The 21,790-nt window shown below is 40.2% G+C and overlaps 2 protein-coding genes across 3 annotated transcripts in view; both read right to left on the bottom strand.

Moving 5' to 3' along the window:
* Positions 1–885: 885 nt before the first annotated feature.
* On the bottom strand, positions 886–7,679 carry otpa (orthopedia homeobox a). 2 transcript variants are annotated; one of them, XM_078557639.1, is made up of 3 exons: positions 7,610–7,679; positions 6,877–7,301; positions 886–1,389 (listed from the first exon to the last, which is right to left on the bottom strand). In XM_078557639.1, exons 1-3 carry the CDS (start codon positions 7,677–7,679, stop codon positions 886–888), a joined length of 999 nt encoding a protein of 332 aa, XP_078413765.1. The 2 variants fall into 2 exon arrangements, with proteins under 2 accessions (XP_078413765.1, XP_078413770.1); XM_078557644.1 differs by having other exon boundaries at positions 6,877–7,286; positions 7,643–7,679.
* Positions 7,680–16,671: 8,992 nt separating this feature from the next.
* The window catches only part of tbca (tubulin cofactor a), an 83,750-nt gene continuing 78,631 nt past the window's right edge, over positions 16,672–21,790 (bottom strand). Inside the window, exon 4 of the mRNA XM_078563412.1 lies at positions 16,672–16,992. Within this exon, the coding sequence (XP_078419538.1) occupies positions 16,912–16,992 (81 nt within the window). The 3' untranslated portion in view covers positions 16,672–16,911. The remainder of the gene's footprint in view (positions 16,993–21,790) is intronic.

The following is a 21,790-nucleotide window of genomic DNA, read 5'->3' as shown; positions in this document are numbered from 1 at the left end:
TATTAGTCAATACGCGTTCTTACATTACCCACTCGAATTATCGTGGCCGCTGTAGTGCAAGACTAAAGTATGTTTCAGTGTGATCTCTACATTGCCTTGCAAACCAAAACGTATTTTGTTGAGCCAATTGTTAAAGATACAGAGGCGACACCGTAAGGGCCAACATCACAGATATATTTGCCATGGACCGCCCAGCCTCTTTGTATAGGGTCTTGCCTGTCGGTCAACCGAAATTTTCAAACATGAGGTCGATTTTATTTTGTTGAGTAAGATTTTTCAGGGATATGGAACTAAGGTGGGCGAATGGAGTTGAGATACCGATCAGCCAATTGAGTAGCGGGACGGGGCTCGAAGGGCCGAATGGTCTACTCCTGCTCCTATGCCTCGGGTGAGAGTGAGGAAATGGTGTAAGGATCCATCAGCCTCGAGATGTAAGAAGATTGGGGTGGGGGGTTGGGGTTTGTGAAGACTACCCGGGTCATGACCTATTAATGAGATATATTGAGAATACAACTGTGCAGAAATTCAAAGCAAATAAATAAGTTCGCCTAAAGTTGGTCAGAGCTCTTTCTTTGTGTGATTTCACGTGTTATTGCAACAGGTCAAGTCCAGTGGTCTGGAAATGTGATTCAGAAAGATGAGGCAGCTCAGAGTTCCAGATCACCGCCACTGATAGGAGTTCTTGAAGTTGAGTCCATATGGTGTTCGCTTTGTCCCTGGTGCCTCTAGTGTGTTCTTTACATATTAATATTTTAAAGAGTTTGACCAACCACCCTCCCTCTCCCTCCCACCTCCTATTTGCGTGTGGGTAGTGAAGGATGCATTTCAAACCCTGAGTCGACTCCCTGGTTGCTGTGCTGGAGAGAAGGGGTGGGGGGAGCTGCATTAAGTGAAGCTCATGGAGACTGTGTGCTCGAGTGCTTTACGGCGCAGGGAGGCGATGCTGGTCCCTCGCCACACGTCGCTGTCCGGGGAGCTGCAGAGCTGCGGCGAGCCGCTCGTCACGTTGCCGGGGCCGGCCAGAGAGGCGGGCACCATGCCAGGGAAAGTGGGCTGGTAAAGGTGGGACTGCAAGCCCCCGCCGTTGGCGCTGGCGAGGCTGTTGGAGAGCCCCATGGAGTTGGGCGGCCCCCCGAGGCTGCACTGGGACAGGGACTGAGCCATGGCCTGTTGCCTGCCCAGGGCCGGGGGCAGCTGCAGCTGCGAGACCCCCACGCCCGCCGTGGCCCAGCGGGTGTCGTTGGCGTGGAAAGAGCAAAGGCCGTCGCCCATGCTGGCGCCCGGGAACTGGGGCAGGCCTGGCGTGGGCAGTAGCGTCCCAGGAGCTCGGAACACATTGGTGGTCTTCTTCCGCTTCTTCCACTTGGCGCGTCTGTTCTGAAACCAAACCTGAAAAGGAGAGCAAAGAGGGGGATTGCCATGAGACAGAAATGATACAAGAGTTGTACAACGTGAGTGAGAGACATGACCGTCCTGAAGACTATACCTGAAGCACCCGGGAGCGAGAGAGAGAGAGAGAGGGGCTGTGAATAGCAGACCCTGGGAAACAAACCTGGGTTGGATCCACAGTACAGATTAGGGAATACCCTCTTCACATAATCGGATTATGGGGTGATCCCAGAAAGCCCTGATGAGGGAGGTTGAACATTTTTCATTCGTTTTACAGGAATCATGAAAATCCAGACTGGGGTGGGGTGGGGCGGGGGTGGAGTAGGGGTGGGGTGGCTGGTGGTGGGAGCTCCATTTTTGACTGACCCTAACCAAAACGCTGCACCCTTCACTTTCACCCACGCAAGCGAGCGGTATAATGCCCAATTGCATCGATTAAGCCAAATTATGAAAATACCTTAGAGCTAAAAGTATGTCTCTGTGTCCAGAGGAGAAGAAAAGATTCATCTCCTATTGACTTTGTGAAGGGGAGGGCGAGAGAACACCTGCCGCAAACATAATTCAACTGCCTCGTGAGAAAGAAGCATTGGATCTAGTACAACTGGGGAAATAAGAATTGTGGTTTTAAAAATGTTTTAAAGACACAATTAGGCAGTTAAACACTTAAGGTAGGGCAAATTAATTCCACCACATTGAAAAAAAAACCCTTGTTCTGGAGGCGGGAGGTAATCGCCTCAGTTTATATTGGAAGGGTTGAAAAGCTCGTTGAAGAACAAGGAGGGTCCTTCACTATCTAGTATGCGCACTTTTAGAACTTTCGCAAGTTGCCTTGTAATTAATTGATCTTCCGCTAGTACATGGAGCTCCACTCCAGCACAGATAGATACACAATTAACACAGGATGAGATAAATTAATATCTTTTTTAAAAAAAACATTTCGAAATAGAACGCTGTCACCCATCTTGCAACTTCTACCCAGAAAGAGCCACGAGTCAGAGAGTTTACCTATGTTTAGGTGTTGAACACGCCCTGGAGCAATTCAACGCGTGGGAATAGTTTGTAATATAGTGCCTTTGAGAAAGACTAAAGTTAACTTTCCAACATTAAGGGCGACATTCAACTAAGAGGAATGCATTCAATATTGAAAATTATTGCAACGAGTGTTAAGAAACTGAACCGAAAGAAACGGCGTTTAAAAACAACAGGGGGGTTTTTTTAAAGAAAAGGGAGTGCTTTAAATCATCACATCTAAACCGCTAGAAAATCCTGCGCATTCAACGAGGCGAGACATTGCTTCTGGAATTGAAATACGACCTAGCTATATCTTGATTTAGAAAAAGAATTATTTCATCTAATAAGGAATGCGAGATGGGCAAGAAAATGAACCGTACAAATGATGCAAGATTAATTCATGCTAATTTTGCAAAAAGCTGCGAAATAATTTAGAACCAAGAATCGAACAGATAATGCAGTTATTTATCACAATAATGTAAACAGTGTTGAAAGAAGGGTCGACATGTTTTAGCCAATATCAAGTTTTACCGAGGACGAAACTAACAGTAGAATTCATGGATAAATCAAACGATATTGAAGTCTGAGAAATAAATAGATATTTGTATTACAATCAAATCTTTATAGTTAGGAAGGGTAGTTTGTGTAAAGAATGGACTGACACCAACCAAAATACAGACATTCTAAGCGCAAATACTACAATCTGCCTGTCCAGGGTTTCATTTTTTAACATAAAGGGCTCATATCTTTTCTTGTATTTTAACCTCCATTTATAAAAAAAAACAATAAATGGCACAATGTCTTAACGGCTGTGAAGTGGCTTTTAGAAAATACAGTGTTTGGAATGTTAAATTTTCCAGGAAACTGTTGGGTTTATGAAGATTTCATTGTAATATTTGCGATGATTAATGCGGAGATTTTGTGTGGAGTCTGAAGCTCTCATGTGCTCAGAGCACAGATTCATTCTGGCCAGTCAGCCGTGAAATCCCGGCGAAATTCATTACACTTTGATAGTGTTAGAGAAAATGCAATTTCTCATTCCATTAGAAAACTAGAAAATACTTTCAACTTGTCGCCTATTAAGATGTGGCAGGTGGCGGGGCATTGCATATCTACAATATAGAAAGGCAGGTTATCGTGAGAATTAAAACACCTAATTAGGACGAAAAGATGAGATCTCAAGGATCACTGTGCAGCGGTTATTTCACTGATGTGGGTTTTATGTAAATAAAGTATTGGAAGCTAATTAATACATGCTGGAGACTAATGATTATGCTGATTATATTGTATTTTATTGCATAATTTGCATTATTTTCACATTGCCATTTAATAAAACATTTCAGACAACAGATGATTCAGAAACGGGCTGCCAGTTGGTGTGAAATATTTTAAGTAAATAAATTTTGATATTCGTGAGGCAGGAATGTAAACTTATAATAAACGGTCTTTTCGTTTATAGTGATTTAGAAATAGTGTAGAGTTAAACTATAGATATATATTGTGTGTGTGTGTGAAGGAGAGGGACTGAGGTTGTATCACGTTTTTGTTCAGCGGGTTCCTGGAAAGAAAAATGATTTATGTTATAATGTGTTGTGTGTGGAAATTGAATAAACTTTAGATAATGTCTCCTTTGTGGGAAATGACAGGAACGCACTTCATGGCAAACATTAAGAAAAACACTAACACGTTAGATGAAACCAAAGGAGATGACCTTTTATACAGTTTAAACAAGACCGCGCATAACATTCACCAAAAAAACGAAGAACTGCCTCGCGTTGGCAATAAGTACAAAGAAAATATTTTAACATTCCCTGCAACAGAATTGAACATTAATGATGTGTCCACGTTTTGTGTAAATTCGGTCAAAATGTGAAAGCGAAATGTTTTCCTCCATAAATGAATGCACATGATCACTATCGATAGAAGAGGCTGACCAAATTCGGAAATTAGATGTGATAATCTCGCCGTACATAGTTGTCTAAACATATTGTGATCACTCACTGGCGTCCCTTTACTTAATGTTTAAACTTAAATATAAGTTCACGGCCAATGTTATAATTTGACATCCCTTACACAGCTATTGGGAATTAATTTAACACTGAAGACTGAACAACACATGAGCAAAACTCCGTCATCCTGACTTTATTTGCGTGGTATCTGGTAAAAATTGCACTCTGTTCAGTATGGACAGGGCCCCATAATTTGTTATTGGGAACTTCCAACTCTGGAGGCGTGAGCCGCTTTACGTCAAGTTTATTGGAAAAGCTGTGATATTTTTAACGCTATTTTAGACGTGAGTTCTAACCGTAAAATATTGAAGACACTATGTCTAAAATAGCCCACGGATTCATTTATAAAGCCAGTACATTCGACCTGTTTCTATTTATGTCAACATATCAAATTTGCTTATTCCTGTTTAATACAATGCTGTTATATTTAACATTATTAAAATCCTAAATTGTGGAACTGAATTCAAAAAAGAGGTTCAATCCAGAAATAAACCATTTCAATATGTACCAAAGTGCTGCTGAAACTCGAATCCGTTCCTTTTGTTCGGAATGTTGAATATTTTTGATTTCTGACTGTGTTGTTTCGATTGTAGTCCTTTTTCTCAGGACTTTGTGTACTTGTACAGATTTGGAATTAAAAGGTGAGAATTCTGCTAAGATTTGGCGTGCAATCGTCTCTTCGCAGAATGAGAGACTCCAGAACTTTCAAGTCGCGTTTATTTACCTTGTATATTAATAGTGCACCGTGCTTTTTAGTTGCCTTCTCGGTGCACACATCTAAAATGTAATTCTTTATACTTTCCATTATCTGCTTTATCATCAGATTATAATTGCTATCATTTTAAATCATTGACCAGCAGTTGTAATGGCCAATGTCAGTTGTAATTACAGATAGCCGCTCCGGGTGATTTACTGATCAAGCCTTACGGCAGAACCCGGAAATCTCACACCAGTCTCTGCGTTTCAAAAAAAAATTAAAAGTTCCTTCTGCAGTCACCGTTCACAAGCGTACGGGAAATTAGTTTCATTGGCTTGCGTTACTTTAAAAGGCGCAGGATATTGTGTACACTTGCAATTCTTAACAACACAGCCACAGATCCTAAGGTCGGAACGAGAAGCCGCTGCATATTGAGAAGCTGATGAAAATGCTGAATTCCAGTTATGAACTGGAACCCTGTATTTTATGTTATAAAGCTACCGGCCGACAATTTAATAAGAAATTTCCATTAACTACATAATTATCGTTCACCCCAATTCTAAAATATCTCTTCACAAGTGTTACGTTTCGAGAACTTAAATTTTAACTTTATGCGGTGTCAGTTAGATTTTACATTTCCACGTTTACACCAATCCTTTACCTCCCAACGTTTAATATTTCATGTCATTTGTGATTGGTCATCAAAGTTTGAATATTTAAATTCCGCTCCTGACAATGGTATTGCAAAGGAAATATATTATGACCGCTACATAAAGGCAAGCTACCAGAGATCGAAGTTTAGACAAGTGTGTTCCAATTGTTCATTCAATCAAGATCTTGCGTGGTTTAAAAATAAGTTTTCCCTTTTTAAAAATATATATATATATTTGTTGTAGTAACAGGCACATTCTGAAGGACAACTTCACTGATTTCACACCTCAACATAGACACACAGGGAGTATATTAAACTAGTTCCCTTCGGTTTCAGATTATTAAGGACGCCGTTTAGAATATATGGAAACTGGACGAAAGGTCCCCCCCACCCCCCCTATATCTGATGCTGTGTTTGTTCAGACACCGGGTGCCTTTCCATTTCTATCTTTCAGGAGCCAGTCTTCATACTGACTTGATGACGGGTTGTTAATTATCCGAACCCTTGTCAAATTCTGCTGTCATTTCTCCTGGTCTGTTCTCGTGACCGCACGAAAACTTATCATTTTACTCATTTTATCGAACCCTGTACTTTTCAGCAGTCGCTGTATTTCATGTCTTTTAAGCTCTGAATCTTTTAATCTCTAAAAGTCTGCATGTTCCTCGACCCAAAGCAAAATTAAGGAAATGTGACAAACGAGAGATTAATATGTTCACTTAATGCAGTTACAAAAATAAAAATAAGTTAAAAACGATATATTGTGCATCAGAAAAGAACATTCGAATACTGTTAAATAGTGGAGTTTAAAAAGGTGCCTTTATTCCCCAGCTGCATACAGAATTTGTAGCGCTCAAACACACATTAAATACTTTCAAAGTCTCTTCACATTTGCCTCCGCCCTTTCAGAATTTGATGCAACCTCGTTAAAGAAAACCTTAAGGGTTGACCTTAAGGAAGTAACTTCATGCGTAATTTTCCCTTTTGGAAATGGGGTTGCCCCCGCCTTGTTCCCCACCCCCCCCCCCTCCCCCAACTTCCCCCCTTCCCCCCCGCTCTCCCCACTGCCCCCTCCACCCCAAAAGGGATCGCTTGTGGGAGATGTGGTCGCATTTTCATACCTGCACTCTGGACTCGGTGAGGCCGATCCGCAAAGCCAGCTCCTCTCTCATGAAGATGTCAGGATAGTGGGTTTTGGCGAAGCTCCTCTCCAGTTCGTTGAGCTGAGCCGGGGTGAAGCGGGTCCGGTGCCTCTTCTGTTTCTGTTGGCTCTGTTGCTGCTGCTGTTGCTGCTGCTGCTGCTGTTTGTCCGAGTCCTTGCCGCTCGCCGAGCCGCCGCCGCCGCCTCCTCCTCCTCCCGGGTTCGATCCGGCCGATGTGATGCTTTCGCCCGGAAGGAGGGTCGCACCTTCCACCGTGTCTGAGCCCGGAGGGCAGTCGCCTGGGTGGCCCGCATCAGAGCCCCCGGGCCCCATCCGGCACTTCACCGCCTCCCGGTGCCCGAGCAATTCGGCCGCCGCATCTTTCATTCCTGATAAAGAAAAGCAAACAAGTACAAATCAGTTAGTAATCCCCCCAAAAAAAAGGAGAGAAGCAGAAAAAGCAGAGGAAAAAAAAAACTTTCTACCAGTTGTTGAGATCAGTGATAGATTTTCCTAACTCAGATAACAAGCACAATTCTATTAGATTGATTCTAAATCAAATTATTGCAGTAATTTGAAACTAAAATAATTACTTTTAGATAGAATTAACTAATTTTCGCTGCATTAAAGCGGAATAACGAGGAGCCTGTGAGTGGAAGCTGCTATCCAGCAGCCCCCGGTGATTCGTTCCTAGAGAGAGGGATGTATTTTTCGGTTTGGAACGGACTTTTACGCAAACACTCACCCAGGCGAGCGTCCAGGAGGTCGGCGTGTGAGAGCATGGCGCACCGCTCCAGGGTGAGATTGCCCCTAAAAACCGGAGAGGTTTTTTAAAAAATACAAAAAAAAAACTACAAATTTCTGTTTGTTGTAAAAGGGGGTCTCTTGCATTATAATCTCCTTTAGAGGGACGGGGTGGTGCTTAACAGTTGAATGAGCCCATGAGCAGCTCCAAATCACGGCCAATCAAAACTCACCGCTGTAAATGTCAACGCAAAGTGAGACTCCATTACGCATGCCTCAAGGCAGCTCTCCCCAACCACTCAGAAGCCACTCGGAACATTTACAATTCTATTTCTGCTTTCTAAATCTGATTTATTAGCTTTCAACGTCAAATATTATGCCTTTAAATGACCTGTTCTAATTTGGATAATAGATACAAACCAAACATAATAAAGCCAATATTACAGGAATTATATTTATCTGACTATACCTTATCTGCTCACTTCCCTTTCCAATGCCTTAATGTGATCTATTATGATTCGGAGTTTAAATATTGATGTTAACGCAATTTTATAACATCGGACCTACACACCCATTAAAAGGCTGGAATTGTTTCCCCCGCGATGTTATACTGTTTAAACTTATACTTTTTTAAGAACAAATTCGGTTGGGGGAATTCAACTTTTTTCAAGTATAATGTGTTTCACAAGAGGTTTTTTTATTTTGTTTTCCTCTACCTCATTTGCAACATGTACCCCCGTTCCTGGGTGCACGATCACAATTATTTCCCACAAGAAAGGCCCAGGTCCTCACGACAGGTTTGCAATTAAACACTTCGCAAATATTCGAGCCTGGGAATATGTCTGAAAACTTATGCACGAGGCACAAAATTAAGCCCCATGTGTTTGGGGAGGGGGAAATCGAGAAATAATCAATAGTAAGGATTTTAACAATTTTATCACCGCTTGAACAGTTTGCAGAACTGTAAAAACACGTGAAGTCATCCGTTCCTAATCTTCTGATTTCCAAAATCAGTCAACAACAAAGTTTCTGTTAGTAATATATTTCAAACCAGACTAATTTTCAAGATCATTAGGCATTTATCTAATTAGTGCCAAATCTATAAGCTTTTATTACGATTATTAAAATAAAATCAGTATAAATGTGTACTAATTTGCTACTGGTTTAGACTTGGCTGTCAACTGAAAGAATCTGCTGTTGTGAATGATATCAGTGGAAATAGCGAGCAGATTACAGTGCGGATGTAATGGGTGTAGGAACCAGTCCATTCAAATAGTATTTGCACTGGAGAGATCGTATCTCCTAAAACATTCGGCTTAACACAAGCAAACAATGCTTAAGATGGGTAATAAGGCAGAATTGAGACTGATGTACTTCATTGATACAATTCATCTCGATTGTGATTGATTTTTTAAAACAAAATTGATGCAATTAAGAGAATTTATTAAGTGGTAATAAAAGTACAAAACTGGTGTTATATAAAGTCGGTTAAAATAAGGTACAAAAGGCTAATTGTGCAGCAATTTAATGACTCTCACCAAACATTAGAAACCCCTAAAAGCAGGTGCAAGAGTGAGCTTTTAAAACGCTCTTTATAGTGAGGAGCAGACAAAGGAGGCGGCGAGGCGCAGATTGTGCATTTTTGTTCTTTACTTTGCAACTTGGCTAGATTTATTCAATTCTGCTTTTAGACACGTCAGTCTTCAGAATGAATGTGAGTGTCGATAGCATCCACAGCAGAGCGTTTCAATCCTGATCTCGGCCAGACACACAGGCTTCTATCCCGAGGCTCCAGACTTGAGTTTGCTCGCTGCTCCGTTCAGTTCATTTGGGATGGACTCCGAACTCTTGGTGTGTATGTATATACGTCAATAATGTTAGAAAACCAAGGTGAACTGGAACCTGGGAAAAGAAGAGCAACCTACTATTAGAGAGAGAGAAAAACAACACCATTACCAGAAGCCAGAACTGCAAAAAAAAAGACCCATGGAGTTCAATTCTGCAAAGCCGACAGCTGCATCCTCATTGAAGAGAAGGACTCAGGTGTTGGACAGACCCTGGTTAAAAGTATTCTTATCGTTGCATTGTGAAAACGTCGTTAATGGAATAGAATGTTAGAAATGTGCGTCTTGTTTTGATTCTGTAACAGCGTTTTGATTATTACCTGTGTATTTACTTTTCTATTCGCCCTTTCTGTTCAAATTGAGATGGTACATGGGTATTAAAATGTATCGACTTAGCGCTACAGTTAAGTATATTTTGTGTTATAGAGAGATCATTGGTTTTATTATTCGCTGTTTACTGCCGGCTGGTAATGGCAGCCGAGTGATTGATAACATGCTGCATTTATATGACTTCTTACACCGCTGCAGAGCCTCACGTCGGCACAAACAGAGCAATACTTGTGCAGATTTGTACACTTCCTGCTAGGTCCAACGAGAAAGGGTTTGAAAAGTGGGGGGAGCGGGGTGAGGTGGAGTGCAGGGGGCAGGTGATGGGGTACTTTGATCAAGATGCGTCGAATGGAGAGGGCAAAATGTAGGGGCAATAAACACAGAAAGTGGGATAATTAACGTTGGCTGGGAGATAAAGTTTATATGAAGATATAAAGTGATATATAGTGTTCCTATAGTTTAAAAACGCCTTCGGGCATAGAGGACGGGACAAACTGAAATAAATCCCAACTAAAGGAATAATCCGGTGCTAATGATCTGTTTCTTTTTATTCCATTTTCCGCTGGATTCCAGCTCATCTGAGCTCCAGGCGAACTCGGCAGACCACGAGCAGAAATTAATATCAAAAGCTTTGAGTGGATTTTATAGTTGCGCCCAGTTACTTCTGCTGGAGATAGGGAGCGGCAGTTAAAAGAAGCACAGGGCTGCGACTGTATATGAAAAATGGACTCTAAGCAAATAATGTTCGGGCAGAAGCTGAGGCGGGTAGAAAGGAGACAAAACTTACCGAATGGGTGTACTTTTGCGGAGGCTTGTTCAGTATACATTGCTACATGCTCATCCTCCAAGAATTGACAGCGTTCTGGGGGCCTGTTAACGTTTCCTGAAGCAACATTTTACTCAGGCACCGGAGAGAAGTAAAAATGTTTTTCAGGATCGAACTCAAAAAAAAAACCGGAGAAAAGGGGGGTTATTTATGGTGGCGATCGGTACATTTTAAATAGATTTCAGATTGTTACTCGCACCAAAGGCAGCGGTGAAATAGCTGCCTGGAAACATATTGGTCGCTCGTAATATAATTTATTTATTGAGTTTGTTTCTATGGAACACAAAGATTCAATTTTACACAAACACAACGCGGTTAGGAGGCAAACTAGGGCGGCGCAGAACATTAACTCTTGTAGTCGTTTTTTTACATTTTAGATGAGGAAACTAGATATTTGGAATTATTAATTTTCTTGTTTTTATAAACATTTCCATTTTCTTCTGCCCCTGTCGGATGACGAGAAACAGGATTTGTCAAAAAACACAAGAACAGGTGTGTTTACAATTGTAAACTGCTGCCCCTACTCTGGGTTATCTTTAGTACTTAACTCCCCAAATCTAGAAGTCTGAAAATTCCAACCAACTCCACTTAGAAAGGCGTAAAGCCTGCAAAGCGATACAAGACATAATTAATTGTAAATATTATACCTTCTTGTAAAACATAAATGAGCAGCAAACCTTCAAATTTTGGTCATGCACTTAGGAAACAATTGATTTAGAAATGTTATTGGTCAAATGCAATTGGAAGAAAAAGTCCTAGAAATAAAAGGGCTTCAGCAGAAATATGTTGACCGTCGTATAACCGTGTGCTATATATATTTCCTGGCTGAATAAACGTATTCGTTATGTCTTGCTGATAAATGGCCCTGCAAATAATTCACACTAATAAACGGATTATAAACTGTTGTAAGAGTTCCAGAAATCGTCCATGCATTCAGTCAGATATTTAGCTATTTCTTCATCTGCTTTGCCTATTCGCCTGGTTTGATTCCACGTTTGTTGTTTTTTTTTAAAAAAAATGCTTATTCCGACCCCTGGCGTTTGAAATGAAGAGTCCACTGCAATAATTAACGATCGCACATTTTCTTATTTTCTTGCCTGATGAGAGGAATCAATTTTAATTCGCCGGCAAATTAGAGCAAAGCCTTTCTGTGTCATTCAGTTATATAAAACAAGCCAGTGATTGGGGACTTTTATTTATTTTATGCAAAACTAGGAGAATAAACACCCGCAGAGAAGCAAACTTAAAACGACCAGAATTTTAAATCCTTTTTTAAAATTATATATATATTTGAATATATTTTTTTAAACGCTTTAATTAGGCAGGAACTTAAAAAGCGCCGGCAGCGTCCTTTCTCCCTCCATTTGTTTCTTAACAAGATACTGATAATAAGAACACATCAATCTTTTCCCCCAAATAAATAAAAATAGACAAACAAACAAATTCGCCTCGAACAAGTTAATGCGGTGTATCTGAGTGGAAAGTAGATATTTTCACGCACTCTGGAGATGAGGATAGACTTTTAATAATATCACAAGAAAACAAATGTAATTCCAGCAATTCTCAGCTCGGTTAGTTAGTATTCTAACACCGTGCCCAGCTCTGCTTTTTAAAACCCAGTTAGTTCCAGAATATGACTGTCATTCAATCAGGGACCTTTCGATCCGCGTTCGTTTATTATTTGGCTATTCCAGAGGTAATATGGCTTATTTTACAAGGATGATTTTTGTTGACTTTTTTCCAACTGAGCTAATTCGGGCGTCTATATTCACTCAATTAGAGAATTCTAAAGAGAAAATCGATCTTCCATCTACAGAAATGCCAGGTTAACAAATTAGATTCTTGTTTCGTGCAGGTGATTTTGTGAGAGCGCAGACAGTTCATGAATTAGAAGTAATAAGTTGTTTGTGTGGATGTTTTTTTTTTCATTGTCGAGGCCAGGAGAATGGAGCGGGGCTGGAAGGCAGTCGCTTTGCCGGATCAGACTCTCTAAACCTCCGCCCCGCCCCGCATCCAACTGTCGCTAAATCTTCGCAGCAGCCTTCAATTAAGGGGCGCTGTGCCCCCGAACGTGTGCTCTATTAAATCGTGATTCAGCCAAAAGAAATATAATTATGGCTCCAAATAAAATAATCAGCATTGAAGAGCGATTTCGTTAATGAGATGGAGCGGCTGCATGTCACGGAGTACGGGGGTCTCATTAAACGCTGGTAATGAGGCTGGGTTTGTGGACTAGGCAGAACAGGAGGCTTTTTTTTAATCTGGTTTTTTTTTAAATTCCGCGTTTAGTGAGGTAGCCGGGCAAAGGAAGAACAAAAGACATTCCAATTTGAGAAACAGTGCACTCGATGTGATGTTGTAGACTATGTTAAAGGGGGTTTAAGCCAAACGCTTCTCAGATTTCCCAAACTCGGGAATTCACCAGTAGACGCCTCTGGGATTAACTTCGTGTCACTGCAGGCTGTGTATACGGGTCTTGGGTAAACTCTTGATACAACCAACCTGTACAATCTCTGGCACTCCTTAAATTGAATTTTGCTGGTCTGAACATTTTGCCTTCAGGGTTTGCTCTGCTATTGATTTGCAGGGACTGACCTAATTTGCTTGCAATTGTCCAAGTGACCCACTTCCTGGCTCTGGCCCAAGAATTTGGTTTGGTTCTATTTGTGTCCGTGCTTTGGATGGGGGATCGAATGCGCCTTATGATTTTGCAGGGCTATTGTACATTTCTCCTTGGTCAGAATTCGCAGGTCACCAAAGGCGGCTCGTGCCAAAGTCTTGTTTCCAAGCCTCCCGTTTAATCCAATAGCCGTGCACGCCATTGGGAGACACGCACCTCATCAACTTGCGTTTATACAACACATTTAACATAGCCAAACGTCCCAAGCTCCTTCACCGGAGCACTATCAAACACAATCTGACACAGAGCCACATACAGATATATTAGGACAGGTGACCAAAAATCTTGCTCAAAGAGTAGATTTTAAGGGGCGCATTAAAGGATAGAGAGGCTCAGGAAACCTGGTATGGGCAGAGTGGCGAGGCTATGAGGGGATCTGAATCTAAGGGTGGAAATTTTAAAATCCAGGTGTTGCAGGATACCACGTGGCGGCAGACCACCGACTGCTAACCATCAGTCATTGTTTCCATAATTTATTTAACAACTTATTTTATTGGAATTGTTCCTTGAATACATATAGTTGGCATTTTCATCAGTACATTACTGTACTTCAAACAGAGTTTGCCCTTCCCAAAATGTACTTCAAACCAAGAAATGCAGACAGCCGCCCAATATCACACTTTCCTTTCGCAACGTGATTAACAGGAACATTGAAATCAGAGTCAAAACAAAAACAAAAACAAAAATACCTGGAAAAACTCAGCAGGTCTGGCAGCATCGGTGGAGAAGAGCACAGTTGACGTTTCGAGTCCTCATGACCCTTCAACAGAACTAAGTAAAAATAGGAAAGGGGTGAAATATAAGCTGGTTTAAGGTGGGGGGGGGTTGGGACAAGAAGGGCATTGAAATCAGAGTGGTTGTTAAAAGGCCAGGCGTGGACGGCAATGATTTTAAATAGTTTATTTTACACGCCAGTATGAAGGCAGAACTAAAATAATTAAAGGAATGCTTAAAATTGTGGATAGTTTCATACCTAACCCTGCAAAGATTGTCATGCATTCACAACACTCTTGTAAAAATATCAGGTTCATTAGTCCATATCATTGCTACAGTTTGAAAAAAAAGTTTCTACTTTCAATCAAACGAGAATGTCCGCCGGCACAACCCAAAAAGGGACAGAAATTAACTAGGTCAAATGTGATGCTAAGACAGGAGTTATACTGCATTCTATGAAACTGTGCCAGAGAGCGTCCTTGCGGGGTCTCATACCTGCCTGTTTTCCTGACGTCGCTGGCCCTTCGTGAATTATAGGGCGCATTTACACATCTGTACTGCTCGACTATAAGCTAGGAAACACACTTGACTAGAATTTTATCCCATTTCTGTCCGAATACATCCTTTTTCTCCCAGCGGTGAAACATTTTATTTGCAAATGTTGAGGAAGAATCTGTGCATTTAAACATTTAAAGTCAGACCGAGCGCTTTGCCAACCACTGCCTGTATCCAGTGTTTCTCCTTCCGCTTCTCTTCGGAGGCAGACAAGTCTCTGGCTCAGGTTATAGGGAAAGTATAGTGTCAGTATGAAGCTGAAATCACTTCGCACCAACATTAAATGTACGGTGTAAATCCAGCATCATACTGCCACTTTTGGGCTGTTTTAACACAATTATTAATATACCGAAAAAAACTTAACACATAAGTTGGCATTCAGGTGAAAGTGACAGTAATTCTTGGATGCAATGAAAGGTCAGGAAACAAATACAGGACCAAAAAACACAACTTTTAAAAGGAATTGAAGTAAATTGGTATTTGTTAAAACACCACCTTATGTAACTGGGATATATGTTTTGTGATCGGAGTTCTGTAACTTTTGTAGTTCTATTCTGGGTTTTATCCCTTGGAACACTGCTTTCCATCACTGTTCTGATATAGTTATGCCATCCTCACCAACATTTTGAACAAACCGAGAATGTTCACTTCTTGCACCAGTTAAAAAAAAGTTATGAAAAAACTTCTAAGGCATGCAATAAATAATAACTTATCCAACACTAACAATAAGGATTTTTATTAAAAACGCCATGTTACAGGAGATATCGATGACTTGCCTCAGGCGTCAATGGCTATCTTATAATTCTCAACATTAAATTAGCAGGACCCCAACACTGCTTTCAGAAATGAGTCAAGAAACTTGTACAAAATTGTCTTGCTGCTTTAACTGTGTAAAGCTGGCTCAAACTCCTTTGAAAATAAGTTGAATACAGCACTTATGCAGCACATGGCAACTGGTGCAGACAGCCAGAAGAGGAAGAAACAGAAACTAGCTGATCTTTCCGTCATGCAGTGTGATAAATTTCATGGCACAGAGTGTTATTAGACTGTTAAATATAGAATGACTATTGTGTAACTAGAGAATATGCTATGCTGTGAAATAGGATTATTTCTGAGTGAGTTGTAGTTGATTTTACTTGAGCATATGGACGTTTATTTAAATTACTCTCCAAATTCTATCTTCACCGCTTGCTTAGTATAATTAATTATGGATTATCATTACAATATATATTTAAGCATGATGGGAAGTTTAATACTTCAATAGGTTGTGTGGCCTACCTCCTTCCTAATGTGGCCATCCAATATTTAGAAAATTCATTTGAGATTATTATATTCATGAGGCACATAGCCTTACATACTGCATGTTTGCCTGTGAGTCATGTAGAGAGTCTGGAGTCTTTTAAACTGACAATAGTAAAAAAAAAATCTCAAATTTTGATGACATGGGTCTGTACATCTACAGGTGCTGGCTGCCATATTACAAAAAATTAGTATCTGTACAGTGCAGCACAAAGCCAACAGACCCAAGGTACAGTATCAGTGGTCCTTGTAACAGGTTACACTCTGTGAAAAGGGGACAGTGTGCACGCCTGCTTGGACAAATATGCAATACACCATGCTGAAAAGACGATTTTTAATCTTGCGAGAAGGCAGAGTTCCTAAGCAAGTGACTGGAATACCTGGGCATTTTGAGAATGGCGGCTTTGCATCAGGCTAGAGTTGAGCTGTGTACTACTGGGTGTAGCATAAGAAGTGCAAGGCTACTTAACACATACTGGCTGCAGTCAGACTGCGACCGGACTTAATATGAAGTCAAAGTGAAACCACCATATAAGTGGTACAAATCAAATCGCCTGAAAACAGACAATAAAGCAGTTGTGGGCTGCCTCAGTTCCTGGATAAGTTGTTTTGTAGAGAAATATTGCCAGCATGCTTGGCCAATGATGTAGCAGCTGCTGAAATACAACTTAGTTGTATTTCCCAGTACAAAATATACACTCACTTTATCCATCAAGTTAAAACGGAACAGATCTCTTAGCAATAGACATTTTAACGTCAGATACACACACAAAATAAGACAATTCATTGTCAGCAGGTACATTTATTTAATGTTTCATTATTTCACCATGATGTGGCACAAAATTCATTTGGGTACACAATCTGTTGTGCAATGTAAGAGAACTCAGATTACACAGGGTTCATAGATAGATCCCAAGCATAATAATAACAGGGTCATAATGCCTAAAACTGAAATTGTGAGGGAAATGGAATGGACACAGTGCAAGTATTTATAACAAAACATTATAATTAAGAAATAGGTTCTAGGCTTCTAGATTGATTGATCCTATTGTGGCCTGGGCTTCCTTGTATTCCTCAGTGTCTTCCAATTCTTTCTCGCTTTCCTAGAGCAGGAAGAATACAAAATAGAATATTTTCATTTTTGCATATATATTAATTTTATTTGCTAATCTTTTACTAAGTACTACAGCTAACTGAGATTAATACAAATACTATAAAACATTTACACTTAAAAGATAGTATTAAACAATAATGTAAAACACTAGCTCCTTTGGCAACTCATGCTTAATTCCAACTCTGTACTTTGAGCTGTAGCTGCTTTGGGGTTCCATATTATAAAACACCTATAATTTTAGTGACCTTTGACCAGCCATCATTATTTAGATGAAGTTGACAGCATAGACTATAGCTGGAGTGGCTTTCACTGAGCATAAAAATGGTTGATATTTATTTGATGTAATTAGACACTGGAAAAAGATTGCAATGCTGATCTTTATACAGGTTCTGCAAGAGTTTTGAATTAAGTGACTTCTGTTTGGATGGGGACCACCGCTACTGAATATCCTTGTTGTGGAAATACTGTGGCCACTAACAAGATTACTTATGATGCCTGAAATTTCAACAAATATTGAAATGGGCATCATTCTCATCATTCTCATCTGGGTGTAAAACATGCTTGTGGAACTAGCGTTCAGCTATCTACATGCCAAGTTTTAGAATGTAGGTCCCAGCTCTGAAATGTACCTGGTGACCCTGTTGGCAGAGGACATAAGCTAGCTGAAGTATTTATATAATGTGAAAAAATAGAAGAGAATAGGAATTAGTTAGAAATAAAGTAAAAAAAGTCTTCCCTAATGGCAGCTGAACAAGTCTACTCAGCACATAACTGATCCAAGAAACCATAGGCTTTTCTCAAGGCTGTAATGAACTATTTGATTTCAGTCAGGATTGCTTCAATTGGCCATAGTCCACCAATTAACCAGGGCCCTACTTCCACTGTTATTTAGCAACCCCTACAGCAAGGCTGAAACATGAAGAATGGCTACTTCAGGAAAAGAGATGATAACTAGTGAGGACAAAAAGGAAAGTGAGTGAGGGAAAGGAGAAGACAAAGCTGGCAAAATTTAAAATATTCTATTGATAGATGTGTTCTTAAACAGCATTGGATCATTAGTGAGATAAAGCTATTCTTGCCATCCGAGTGGCTTTACTACTGCAATATCAGAGTTTCTTTCAGCATCCGCACATTAATCAATGACTCACTACGAAGTCTGAGGTTGCTAAAAGGATAGGGGTTAAGTTTCTAAATTCAGCTTTAAAGTAATGGGAAAAACAGAGAAGAAAAAGTGAAAAATATCAATTAACTATAGATACAATTTAAGAGGCCAGCGTTTTTCTATCAAAATAATTGTAATGTTAATGGTGCTCATCGTTATTTATGCGTAATTGCACAGCAACTTTATGCAAGAGGCAGATGCATGGTTAAATGTCAAAGGCCAAAGGTTGCAGTCCATGTCCCACCACTTTGCCACTAGTTTTGTAATAACTGCATTTTGCTGTCTGCCTCACCATTGACATGCATTGAATGTCAGAAAGTTGCTGTACTTGCATGGTGTATACAAACTAAATCCGCCACAGATGTTTTAATCGAGCAATTACAAGCCTAACTACCATTTTGTCAATGGAATAAACGTCAATCACTTCCAACCATTAGTTAAGGAAATACCCCCTTGTTCACTCAGGTCCCAGATGCCCCATTTCCGTCTGCAGCATTATCAGCTTGCACTGTCAGCAACTTGAGTTTGAGTATACAAGAGCAAGTCTAAGTAATGGCAAAAACCGTTAGATGCCTTGCTACGGCAAAATCTGGTTCAATGCATTTCAATAGTTAAATTACGCCAAGAAAATTCATGCCTGTTTCAACACTCCCAGTTCAGAAATCTTTCCAAGAAAATTTGAAATTCATCTGGATAATTCAACAAAACCTTCCACATTTTCATAGATTAAAAGTTTCTGTTGAGTAGGAATGGGGTAAAAATGTCATATATGCTATGAACATAATTTTTTGCAATTATGCTGGTGAGATGTTGAAAGTGACTTTTGGTTAGCTACCCTCTTCAATGAGAACACATACTGTAACTATACTAACAGCACTAATTAAGCAAAGATGGTGGACTTAAACATTGAAATTAGAAATGACTCATCAGGGATATGAGATTTTGTTACAATTATCAACTTGAATGCTAAGCATAGTTCAACACCTCAAAGTTTAAAAATTGAGCTTTGCGTCAGTTCCAATTGTACTGTAATTGATGAAAAGCTGAAGCTGTAAAAGCTCTCTCTACCTGAAGGTCTCACACCACTAGAAAAAAAAACAAATCAAAATGACTTCAGTGCAATTATAATGTTCACCTTGCATTAGTACCACACAAAAACTGCTTTACACCAATGTAAGATGGTGACATAGCTTCCCTATCACGTTAATGTGGTGTCTTGACCATTGCCAAGGTAGCCAATATCAACTAGAGCGGCAGTAAAATGCTATAATTGGTCCCAATTTCTTTGGTGAGGCAGGAGGGAGTCATTTAGGCTTTTCATTGAACACGTATAAATATTAAAAGAGGATGTAGTTTGTGCTTCTTGTAGGCAATCTGCTAATACAAAAACAAATAAAATGCCAGTTTAGATTTTTAGTGAAAGAGATATGGTCAAAATATCATTTAACTCCAATCCACCCATTTTTAGGGTTTGATTTTTATCAAATTAAAAAAATTATACCCAAACTGCAGGTGTTAACCTGATCTTTCCTTCCTTCTCAATCAAAAATGTAATGCACTAAATATTTACAGATCAATAAATGACATTTAATTTCCAAAAAAATGTCAATTATGTTATACACAACAAACAAAATTACTTTCAAGACATGTCAATAGGGTTAAAAGACATACTGAAGCCAATTTTATATACAAATGATAATGAGTAAATGCACTAGAATAGTTTTGGTCCAATTTCTCTAAAATTTATGTTTGTGGTAACCAGATTATACTAGGGAACTAGGATATTTAGAAACAGCTGGTATCATCTATTTTTCCCTAATCTTGCATTTATTATAGATTCAGAGACCTTATCCAAGCAAGCATACTTTAATAGACTAAATTCCCATACCATTTACACTTCCATTAAAATTATACTTCACAAAATATCTGAATTTGTACTTATTTTAGAAAGTACTTTAATTGCAATTTTCCAAAATGAATATAAATTGCAATGGCTCATGCTTGCTATGAAAAATCTACTGATTAATTTTTGTTTAAAGTGCATGTTCCTCAAACAATTTGAATAATAAAATGCATCTTATTGTAACTTTATTCTGGAATGTGTGGTAAATTCATTAAATGTTAAAGATAACTAGATAATTCAAATGAAGCGCCACAACCACAAATTAAGTCACATTTGAATGTTGTGCATTTCATATTTAGTCGAGTAAACCAAAGATCCTCATTTGTTTAAAAATTGTTTTCTGATATAAATCGTTACTCTCAACATACACAGAAAATATACTCAAAAAATAAAAAGCAAGGCTTTCTTTACAGCACATCAAGCTCATATTTTTGAATTAAGAGGCAGAGAAATAACCGCATTCAGTAACCATCTTCTCGTAGATGCTTGTATCCACAACAGCATTGGTAGGAGTGACCACTGCCTAGTCCTTGTACAGAAAAAGCTCTGTCTTTACTCTGAGTACACCATCCTCCTGAGACCCCCACCATCACAGCAGTTGTGAGACACTAGCACAATACTAAATGGGATAGATTCAGAATGGTTCTAGCAGCTCAAAACTTGGCACCCATCAGTTTCTGTGGGCTATGAGCAGCAGCAGAACTGTATTCAACCACAATCTGCAGCTTCATGGCCCAGCATATCCCTCACACAATCATTACCATCAAGCCAGGGAATCAACCCTGGTTCAATGGGGGTGTAGAAGCAGCATCAGACATACCTAAAAACAAGGTGCCAACCTGGAGAAGCTGCAACACAGGACTACATACATACAGGAACAGCATGCTATGGACAGAGCTAAGTGACCCCACGATAAATAGATCATACCAAAGCTCTGCAGTCCAGCCACAAATAGTTGAGAATGGTGATGGACAATTAAACAACTAATGGGAAGATGTGGCTCTTGGGACATCACCACCCTCAAAGATGGTGGAGCCCAGCAAAGGTTGAAACATTTGCAAGCATCTTTAACCAAAAGTGCTGAGTGGATGATCCATCCCAGCTTCCTCAAGGGACCCCCACCATCACAGCTGCCACTTTTCAGCTAACTCGATTCACTCCATGTGATAACAAAAAACTGTTAAGCCATACCTCTAACCAAGCCATTCCAGTACACTGGCATCCGATAAAGTGGGCAATTGCCTAAATATATCCTGTCTACAAAAAGGTCAAAGCCAATCTGGTCAATTACTGCCCTATCAGTAGTTTCCCGCCCACTGTGGCAGGGCCCTCAACTGTGTCTGACCCATCCCCCACGCCTCTGCCCTCACACCTTCCTCCCCCACCCCCACCCCCAGAACCATGATAGGGTCCCCCTTGTCCTCACTTTTCACCCCACCAGCCTCTGCATTCAAAGGATCATCCTCAGCCATTTCCGCCAACTCCAGCATGATGCCACCACCAAACAAATCTTCCCTTCACCCCCGTCGGCATTCCACAGGGACTATTCTCTCTGGGACACCCTGGTCCACTCCTCCATCACCCTCTACACCTCATCCCCCTCCCACGGCACCTTCCCATGCAATCGCAGGAGGTGCAACACCTGCCCCTTTACCTCCCCCCTCCTCACCATCCAATGGTCCAAACACTCCTTTCAGGTGAAGCAGCGCTTCACTTGCACCT

Source organism: Cetorhinus maximus, chromosome 2 (assembly GCF_964194155.1).
Source record: "Cetorhinus maximus chromosome 2, sCetMax3.hap1.1, whole genome shotgun sequence".
NCBI classification, from domain to species: Eukaryota; Metazoa; Chordata; class Chondrichthyes; order Lamniformes; family Cetorhinidae; genus Cetorhinus; species Cetorhinus maximus.
The sequence above is the reverse complement of the archived record's forward strand: the minus strand, read 5'-3'. Positions and strand labels throughout refer to the sequence as shown.